General features: G+C 47.3%; 1 protein-coding gene across 1 annotated transcript in view; it reads left to right on the forward strand.

Moving 5' to 3' along the window:
* LOC106815072 (lipase maturation factor 2-like) overlaps positions 1-11,310 on the forward strand; it is a 43,102-nt gene extending 31,792 nt beyond the window's left edge. Inside the window, 1 exon segment of the mRNA XM_014819493.1 lies at positions 11,062-11,310. Within this exon segment, the coding sequence (XP_014674979.1) occupies positions 11,062-11,214 (153 nt within the window). The 3' untranslated portion in view covers positions 11,215-11,310.
* The last annotated feature ends 134 nt before the right edge of the window (positions 11,311-11,444 follow it).

Raw genomic sequence — 11,444 nt, forward strand, 5'->3', positions numbered from 1 at the left:
ATTCATCACTTCTGCCTTTCATGTCATTTCATCTCTCTGCATTCATGTCATTCATCTCTCTGCCTTCCATGTCATTCCATCACTCTGCCCTTCATGTCATTCCATCACTCTGCATTCAAACCGTCATTCATCAACCCTCCCTGCCTACATGATCATTCATACACTCTAGCCTTCACTGTCATTCAATCACATCTGCCTTACATGTCATTCATCACTCTGCCCTCTCATGTCATCAATCACTCTGCATTCTACTGATCATTCATCCACTCTGCCTTCATGTCATTCAATCACTCTGCCTCCTCATGTCCATTAGTTCATCCACTCTGCCTTTCATGTCATTCATCTCTTCTGACCTTCATGTCATATATCCACTCTGACCTCATGAATCAATCAATCTCATCCTGACTTCATGTCAGTTCCTCATCTAACTCTGCCTATTCATCGTCATTCAGTATATCTCGTGGCCTTACATGTCATTCATCAGAGGCTCCCTACATGTCAAATTCATCCTCTCTGCCTTTCAATGTCTATTCATCACTCTCCCTTCATGTCATTCCGATCACTCTGCCTTCATGTCATTCATCTCTCTGCCTTACATGTCATTCATACTCTCTGCCTTCATGTCATTCACTCTTTCTCGTGCTTCATGTCCATTCATCTCTCTGCCTTCTATGTCATCATCACTCTGCCGTTCATGTCAGTTCATCTCTCTGCCTTCAATGTTCATTCATCACTCTGCCTTTCATCGCTCATCTTCATCTCTCTGCATCATTGCTCATCATCATCTCTGCCTTCATGTCATTTCACACTCTGCCTTCAGTGTCATTCATCACTCTGCAATCATGTCATTCATCACTCTGCCTTCATGTCATTCAGTCACTCTTTGCCTTATGTCATTGCATCACTCTTGCCTTCATTGTCTATTCATCACTCATGCCTTTATGTCTTTTCATCACTCTTGCCTTCATGTCATTCATCACTCTGCCTTCATGTCATTCATCACTCTGCTTCATGTCATATCACTCTTGCCTTCAGTCATTCAATCTTCTTCTGCCCTCATGTCATTCATCACTCTGCCTTCATGTCATTCATCACTCTGCTTTCCATGTCATTCATCCTCTGCCTTCATGTCATCATCATACTGCTTCATGTCATTCATCTCTCTGCATCATGTCATTCATCCACTCTGCCTTCAGGTCAATTTCACTCGCCTTCATGGCGTCATCTCGCTGCCTTCATGTCATGTCATACGCTGCCTTCATGTCAATTCATCTCGTCTGCCTGTCATGAGTTCATTCATCTCTCTGCCTTCATGTCTTCATCACTCTGCCTTCATGTCATTCATCTCTCTGCATTGCATGTCATTCATCTTCATGTCTATATCAATTACTATGGATATGAAACACATGTTGAAACAACACGACCAGTTGCTTGGCTTTCGCCAGGCCAATTTGTAATTATATTGGCCGAGATAGGAGCTATAATCAGTATTACTGCTGCCTGCTGCTGCTGAATGCATTCCATGCGTACGCGCGTGTGGGCGAGGTGTGAGCAGCTCACCTTAATCTGCCAGTCTTGGGCGGTGAGTAGCATGAGCTTGCTGTCCAGCTGGTGACGGCCGGCAAGGTCATCACGCCTTCTTCTCCCGCACACCAGTTCTAGACGTGCTGCGGCAGAAATGCAGATGCCACCCCCAGTCAACACCAACGTTCAGACCACTACTCATCACCACCACACAACAAGGATTCAGATTCGAGCCGCCAAAGTTGTTATGCATATTGGGCAATGTCTATTATACAATAGAGACTAGCATAGTTATCATTATAGATGCTAAGAATCAATTATTATAATTACGATTATATTATTTAAAGTTATTATAATATATAGCCAAATAGTACTACAATACTATATTGCTGATACTGATAGTACAATATTATATATATATACTATATATATATATATATATATTATTACACTTCATTGCACGGGAAATACTTGGCTAAAATAACGGCTTCACATGACCACCCTCAAGTTAATTACGCTTCGCTCAGGTTGAACAAATCGGCGTTCCCTCATTATCACGGCATTTATTTTATCGTGTTACTACGTCACAACGCTCACCTTGTGCCTTTCTTAGCTGTCGTGCTAATGATATGTGATACACTGAAGCTCCTGATGTACTTTTGGCGCCTTCTTGAATGGCTGTGGGCCCATTAGCCTGTAAAACTAAAAAAGAAGTCGCCTTAGAAGTATGTATTATATATCGACATCACATCAATAACTTATCGCTCCATTGCCAATAACAAGCAACTGAAATTTATGACCTGAAAGGCGCAATGGGCATTTTGACCCAAACCCAGTGAAATAATAAATTTGAGCAGTCATTATTATCCCTTCACACCAAACGCGTCTAGAACAAGAAACTACATTAGCAGCACAAATCCAGTAACATCCATCACACGATAAATCTATTCTACAAGAAGTACGAGAGTTAAATCTTCGAGTAGCACAGCAACGAATATTAATGCATCTCTTGCTGAAATTTGCTTTACGCGTGACAACAGCGACACGACAAGATGGCAGTCTTCTGTCGGTTCGATTAGCGGTACTATTCGAAGCCAGCTTTTTCCTGAGCTCACCAGACGTTAACCGCAGAGAACCGCTCTTGGGACGGTACACACACACGGAGACGTATTGATAGTTTACCGGTGGTTCTCCTCCAGCAGGCCGCTGGACGCAGGCATGAGGAACCAGGGATTGCAGCCCTCCCCGTTGATGCTCCCAAGTGCCAGCAAACCACATCTGCCAGTCGAGCCTCGGCGTGAGGAACTGTAACGAGCAACGCAAGGCGTGACTCAATCACGACGAAGCCGGCATGCCAACGCTGCCCGTGGTCAAAACGCGACACATCGCGACATTGAAGAAACGACCGACTTGCAACGCGAGAGAGATGCCGGTAATGGCTGTATTGCGGCTGATCTATCGCAACTTGGCCGCGCCAATCCTTGATCTGCGCAAGAGAAAACGACAACTACAAAAGGTAAACGAGTGGGGCGCTGTGAAATAGTTTTGCGACAAACAATTTGGCAACTTGGCCACGCGTGCGGTACTGACATTCGCCGCCAGGCGGCACGCTGATCGCCAGTAATTGAACTGACTTACAGCGACGGGAGCGGCGGTGGATATGGTTCGGGTTTGTACAGGTAAGGAGTACTCCTTCCATCCCCTCTGCCGGTTATTGCTGGCCTCTAGGTCCAGCTCCCGGGCGGCCACCCAACACCCGTCATCCTGTAAATAGAACACGCGCTTTACCGTCGAGGAAACCACTGGATGCTTCCACCAGTATCGCAGAGCTTCTCTTCATCAACGACGATGGGGACGAGTTACGGACTTATAATATTATTATTATATTATTATTATTATTAGGTAGTAGATAGTAAGTTAAGCTTAACAATTCAACAAGAAATAAACAAAGTCCGTGAATGTTGGGCAGTGAAGCGGTGTGAGTTGAATGCGATTTGGAGGGGACCTGTCAGTGTGTTGCTGCCCCGACACGGATACCAGTCTGTCCGTACCTCTGAACAATCCGTAAGGACGAGGTCAGTGTGAACGGTCGCTGCCTTACCATACAGGTACATGACGGCTGCGCGAAGCCGCTTCTGCCACAGCGTCATCTAGTGTCTCAGCGAACCTGACCAAGTGACGCGTATTCGAATATATAAGAGTTGTAGATTGTTCAGTTCTGGGACGTTTCAGTAGAACAGAAAAAGTGAGATAAGTCGGAACACACAATTGTTACAATAATCATATTGTAATTAATACGATTGCTTAAAAGTATTTGCATTTGTAAAAATCCACTTCTAATAAATCTCAGACCGACTGAAGGCGATTCTTAATTCACGCCCACAAGCATAGCGGCGCAAGACCCGTTTGCCAAACAACAATCAATTACTACCCGTTAATTATCGCCGCGATCTATCGGATGCCTAATCGGTCTAACCAAAGCTTATGGAGAACATCGGAGAAGCCGGTGCGGAGAGACGGATGGTGCGAGGAGAGCCCCAGCCTCCGCATCAGCTTCCTCTCCGTACTTCAGCGACCTGAGCGGGTAGACTGGAGCGACAAGGCGGTCAATCAACGACGACGCGCGAGACGTCATCGCGTACGAACACCCGACAGAGACGAGGGGGTCGATGAGTTTTAAAACAGCACAAGTGACATCGAGGTTGCCTTGAGCGGGAGAGGAGCGTATTAATTGTTACTGAATTGAAGCAACATATAAGCACTACCATTGACATTGAGAAATTGCTCTCTTAAAAGAATTAGCGATAAAGTGAATAAAATAAACAATATGTATATAAAATATATATATATAATATACTCGTACGAGAGAGGGGGGGGTGGAAAAAAAAGAAATAGCAATATCAATAGAGAGTTATCGGTAGTATTAACGCACCAGTACACTAATATCGCATAACAGACCGGAATAGCATGCCTGTCGCATGAATGTTTGGTGACTGCATAGTGACGCTTACTCTTGACCGATGGGTCGCAGACTAGTCCTAGCGCAGAGAGACGCGGTCCATGATGATCGACAACGCGCAGCACCTGCCCTTCACGAACCAGTCCAGCTGCTGCGGCGTGAAACATCTGCGCGCGCGAGCAGACACATAGAGGGCCTGAACGCACGCCAGGTAAATGCCAAACATCGCGCTCGAGAATGCCCGTTGTCACGCCCACGCCACGCCGGCGAACATCCCCACCCCCCCCCCCCCCCCCCCCCTTGCGTCGCGAACGTCCACACGCACAGGACACACCACACACAGTTCAACACACGGAGTTAATCCTGGCTCGCCCTTCCCTCCTCTGTATCCTGTCCATTCTTCTTCTTCCTTCCCCCCCCCTCACTTTCCTCCTCCCCCTTCCTCCCCACCTCTCACGCTAGGCACTCACCGACTTTCGAGTCGACCTTCCAGCGGGTTGTGTCCGAGGCTGAGGTGAGAACAGCTTGTGAGCGTAGAGAGGAGAGAATCCGGCAAAACGCCAGCCTCCAGCATGGAGCAAGCGAGCTCGCCCGCAGGGATGCCGGGCAACGGAACGCACCATCTCGTAACCTAGACGACGCAACAGACCGATGCGGCGGCATCGCGCGGTGAGAGCAAGCAAGGCGGGGCTCGGACGGGGGCTCGCGAAACTGCTAAACCGCGTGGAAGATGCGACAGAATAACGCTGCGCATACTTCTCGGCTTGTTCGCGAAGAGTTTAACTGCTAGTGTTTGCCTGTGTTGTGATTAGGCCGGCTTTATTACCGGTATTATGTGCCCTGTAACGCATCTGATTGAGTGTTTACCTGCTGCTAGATTACCTGTAAGGACTGACTGGTGATTACCTGTGTTGTTTACCAGCCGTATTGATTAAGCAGTGCACTACCGTGTGTTTACCTGTAGGCGATGTAAGCATGCGACTACCTGATGTTGTTTACCTGCTATGCATTAAGCCAGTGACTACCTGTGTTGTTTACCTGTAGTTGGCATTGATTCAGTGATTACCTGCTGTTGTTTACCTGTAAGGGATTAAGCAGTGATACCTGTGTTGTTTACCTTGTAGGGATTGATCAGTGACTTACCTGTGTTGTTTACCTGTAGTTATTGATCAGTGATTACCTGTGTTGTTTACCTGTAGTTATTGATCAGTGATTACCTGTGTTGTTTACCTGTAGTGCATTGCATTCAGTGATTACCTTGTTGTTACTGTTAGTTATTTTGATCAGTGCTTAACCTCGGGTTGTGGCTTGTTTACCTGTAGTGGATTGTATTCAGTGATTGACCTGTGTTGTTTACTCCTGTGCTAGTTATTGAATCAGTGATTACTCTGTGTTGTTTACCTGATAGTTAATTGATCCAGTGATTACCTGTAGTTATTGATCAGTGATTACCTGTAGTGATTAAGCAGTGACTACCTGTGTTGTTTACCTGTAGTGATTAGTGACGATTACCTGTAGGTCCACGACCGGTGAAGAAGAAGTCATCTAGGAGAGGCACGCTGAGAACGATCGTGAGCAGATTGAAGAAGTTATAGTTGCCTGTGAGTATGATGCCCACCATGAGGAACACCTGTAACACATACACACGCTGACATCTCAACACACTATGACATCACACACACAGATGACATTCACGTACACCGCTGACATCACACAACAACAGATGACATCACGTACACGCTACATCACACACACACACAGATGACATCAACGTACACGCTACAATCACACACACACACAGCATGACATCACGTCACACGCTGACATCAACACCACACAGTGATCACAACCTGCCATCACAGATGACATCACACACACAGATGGACATCACACAGCTGAATCACATACACCAGATGGACATCACAGATACACGCTGAACATCACACACGACACAGATGACATCACTACACCGCAATGACATCATGTACACGCTGACATCTCACATAACATAAATGGACATCAACGATACATGCTGAGCATCTCAACACAGTATGCGACATCACGTAGCACGCTGACATCACACACACAGATGACATCACGTACACGCTGACATCACACACACACAGATGACATCACGTACACGCTGACATCACACACACATATGACATCACACACATAGATGACATCAACGTACACAGATGAATACGCTGTCATCACACACACAGATGACATCTCACACACAGATGACATCACACACACAGATGACATCACACACACACAGATGACATCACGTTCACGCTGACAATCACACATACAACAAGAATTGACATCACACACACACAGATGCATCCACACACACACGCGACAGACATTAGAGCCAGTCAGAAATGATAGCACGGAGCTGTGGGCGGTGTGAGCGACCCATGAAACTCTGTTACTGGAGATGACCAGATATGAGAGCATCGTTACCAAGATACTGACATATTAGTACAGCACAGACTGCAATCATGGGTTACAACGTTGGCATCCATGACCCACAATGAAGTTTAAATACCGCACACGCACACGCCACAACGCACACGCACACGCACACGCACACGCACACACACACAATGGATCTACCCACGCGCCCACAAACACTCGTATATACAAACACCCGCGCACGCACGCACGGTGCATGCACAACGCCACGCACACACCCAACCAACCCACACACGCGCACACACACACGCATGCATGTATACAACGCCGTCCACAAACCACTCGTAAGTACACAAAACACCGCGCACGCATTGCACGCAAGCACGCCGCACGCACACACCCACCAACACACACACGATGCATGTACACACCGCGGTCCACAAACACTCTTAATAACACCAAAACACCGCCGCACGCACGGCACGCATGCACACCGCGCCACGCACACACCCACCAACACACACGCGCACACACACACGATGCATGTACACACGCGTCCACAAACACTCGTATACACAAACACCCGCGCGACGCAACAGCACGCACGCACGCATGCACGTCAACACACACAGCCACCGCGCCACGACAACACACGATGCATTTACACATAGCGTCCACAAACACTCAGTATCACAAACACGCGCACGCGCGACGCCATGACCAGCAACACACACACACACGCATGACCCTCACACATACACACGCGATACACACAACCACAAACACTCGCGGATTCACTCAGGCGTTCCTCCGCACAAAACCATACGGACGCTTTGTAACCCTATCCTCCTGGGTTTGGGTTACATTATTGTATCTAGGAGTCCGCGGCAAAATGAGGGAGTCCACAGTCTGAAGTTCGAAATTAAAAATATTAACAACGCATGTGCTTATTTTGAAGATTCATGCGGTTGCACGTCTGCCAAATTTTCCTTGGACATTTGCTGAAAAAATACTGTAATTCCATGAGGCCGTGCTCTGGAAGGAACTGTAGACTTAGACTAGTATGGCAGAATTTTCAGGGAGTCAAACGGACTCCTGCATATGTCAAATCACGGAGTCCAGCAGTAAATCAGGGAGTATTTGACTCCAGACTCCCGTTAATTTCGCACCCTGCATTAAGATGCTCGTTTAGCCTTACTCTATTCTTGTTTAATTAAATGTTATGATGTTATTCATTTGCTGTATTTGACAGGGTGAGCGTGTCTGCTTGTTCATTTATCTTGGCATGATTCCTATTGACGTAGCTTGGCTAGAATGTTGCGATGGATAGTGACTGTATTTGACAATTTTTTTCGTAATCGAATTCACTTTTAACTCGCTCACTGTTTCAGTTTACAGTCAATTTTAATAGGAGTAATGAATCCGCTCTTATGTTAGTGGTAGGCATAGTGTAGAGCTGTACGTCCCTGCTCTGTGATCATCAAGATAACATGAGATTAAATTAACTTTGTCAGTTTTAATTACTTCACTTTCTGTTCACCATGTATTCCTGTAGCACTAATGTGATCAATCTACTGCATGCCAACACTGTGTAAAAATCATACCACATTTGTCATATCAAGGCCATCTTAAAATTATATGTTTGCTGTCTCGACCCGACCCACGAAATAGCCGCGACCCAAATTTTTTTGTTGCATTTTGGGTTCCATTTATTTTTGTTTTTTATCATTTTTCTTCATAGTGTATTTAAGACTTGAAACACAAATGCAATGGTGGCAAACATGAGCGACGGCTTAACATAACTATTATGCTCACAAAAAGACCTACCTACATACCACTAAAAAATCATGGCCGTCAGGGGACAGCAGTACATAGAAATTTTTTCTAAGTTATGGGCCTAATCATATTTCGTGTAATCTCTATCTTGATTTGAAAATCCAAGGCACTTATTTCATACAAGTATCTATGATATGATCATTGTGTCCACCTTATACACCACCCCAAAGCAGAGTAAATTAATTGGATCACTTGGGCAAACAGGAATTTTTTATTGGAAGTTGCTGTTCAAGGAGAAATCGTATTTTCAACGTGTCACATATTTTACTCATCTGTCAGGAGTGATTGACAGGGCTCTTCTAGTCAATTTTCTTTTTCTTCCTTTGTGTATTTAGCGGGAATTTCTGAGAAAACGCTGGTTAGTAAGAAACTGCCACAAGCTTGACAATTTGGCGTGCACGCATCAAAAATGCATAAACTGGTCTAGCTTTTGCAACGTAGCAACAGTATCCAAGGCAGGCATATTGTGAAACGTGATGTTGCTTAATGTCCTCCTACTGCTGAAACCACACTGGAGCCTGATATGTATTATGGAAAACTAATTATGGGTGCAGTGATTGCACTGTGCAGTAGTACACGTAGGAACCTGTGGTGTGGGGTACAGTACATGTAGGAACCTGTGGTGTGGGGTACAGTACATGTAGGAACCTGTGGTGTGGGGTACAGTACATGTAGGAACCTGTGGTGTGAGGTACAGTACATAACAGGAACTGGGGTGTTGGCGGTACGAGTACATGTAGGGAACTGTGGTTGGTGCTACAGTACATGCCAGGTTAATCTTGTGCTGACGGTGTACAGCTAAGGTAGGCGCAAACCGGCGACGTGTGAGGTACAGTACATGGTGTGCGGGTCGTCGCCATGCAGGAACCCCTGTGTGTCGGAGTATCGTGACATGTGTTAGGAACCGTGTGGTGTGAGTACAGTACATGTGAGGAACCTGGTCGGCGTGTTCGTACCTATACGAGGTGAGTTTCAAGAACCCTACATGACACAGCTGTTGCTGTGTGGGTTCGTATTTGACCGTTGGTTGGCAATGAATTCGGACTGGCGTGATATTAACTTGCCGCGATGCGACCGTGCGGGGGCTAACCGCGTCTGTGTGTGCACTGTGCAGCGGATGGACGGATGGGTCATGTAAGATTCATGAATCGGATCACCGCGTCATCATGAATATCGCGTCGCTCGCGCTCCGTCGTAACGTATACCCCCGCCGCTTCGGCTGCCCCCAGGTTTGCAAAGAACCTCTCGCCAGACAAGATACAGCTGAGCACACTCAAGGGGGTCGGCGATCTACAGAACCTGGAATTGAACGAGCAAGTGCTGATGGATGTGATGGACCTGCCAACGTGGCTGAGAGTGACGAGAGCTCACTGTAACAAGGTCCACGTGAAGGTAGGTGCAATATTATGTAGATGTCGCTCGGCGGACGTTCGTGCGATGCTATGTATCCCTGCTGGACATCTCGAATAACCCCTCCCCCCCCCCCCCCCGGTTAAAAATATTCACGAGAGGCAAAAAAACGAATCGATTTTCATTATGCTAAAACGTATTGATATCGCGTCTTTTTCGCAAATTGGCAACTTCTGCACACTCTAACGAGGGATGATTAATTGCTCGAATTTGTTGTCACTCGTTCAGCACATTTATGTAGGCAAAAGCCTAATGAGTGCATGATTCAGATTGCGAAGTGCATTTCCTGCAGGGAATGAATGCAGGTCTCGCATCTTCCCCTCGCTTGTTCTTGTGGCGGGCAGTGCTTAAGTACTACAGTACTAGCGCGTCATGATCAGTAGAGAAGCATGCTTTCATGTGAACAACAAAGGAGGTGGGAATGAACACGATAGTCTGAGATATAAAAAACAACCGAATCGACTCGAGGACCATCCAAAGTAGACTTGGATATATTGCAGCAGAAGCAGCCACAGCAGCAGCAGCAGCAGCAGCAGTGGGCAGCAGCAGCAGTAGTGGGCAGCAGCAGCAGTGGGCAGCAGCAGCAGCAGTAATAGAAGGTAAAAAATACTATAAAAGCATACCAGTGGTTCCTCCACAACCGATACTCGGGGTAACCCACTACGACCTTTATGGACAGGTGACCGCACTATAGAGGTGGTCTCGCTGACGCAGGGAAAAAAATATTATTTATTTTTCGGGGGCTACTTTTCAAGCTCGCGTGCATGAAAATAGCAATCTAAAATTTGGTTTGCATTGAACTCTATGCAAATTTACGGGGGCTATTTTTGGCATTTCCGGGGCTAAATCGCCCCGAGCCCCCGTGTATTTTTTTCACTGCGCTGACGCGATCGTGACTGCCTATCTTGCAGGAGGAGCGCAGCAGAACGGCCAACGTTCTCATCAAGCAAGCTCTCGACTACCTGAGGTTCCACGTCAACCAGCTGACAGCTAGCGCCCTCGTGTGGGCGCTCTTCCTCTCGACCGTCGTCGTCATGCTGGTGCGGCCGGGCCGACGGCTGTAAACCACGATGAGGCTACGTGGCGCCCCCTGCCTGACGCTCGGTGGCGCCCCCTGCCTGATGCTCGGTGGCGCCCCCTGCCTGATGCTCGGTGGCGCCCCCTGCCTGATGCTCGGTGGCGCCCCCTGCCTGATGCTCGGTGACGCCCCCTGCCTGATGCTCGGTGGCGCCCCCTGCCTGACGCTCGGTGGCGCCCCCTGCCTGATGCTCGGTGACGCCCCCTGCCTGATGCT

This window comes from Priapulus caudatus, unplaced genomic scaffold (genome assembly GCF_000485595.1).
Source record: "Priapulus caudatus unplaced genomic scaffold, Priapulus_caudatus-5.0.1 Scaffold1036, whole genome shotgun sequence".
Taxonomy (NCBI): domain Eukaryota; kingdom Metazoa; phylum Priapulida; class Priapulimorpha; order Priapulimorphida; family Priapulidae; genus Priapulus; species Priapulus caudatus.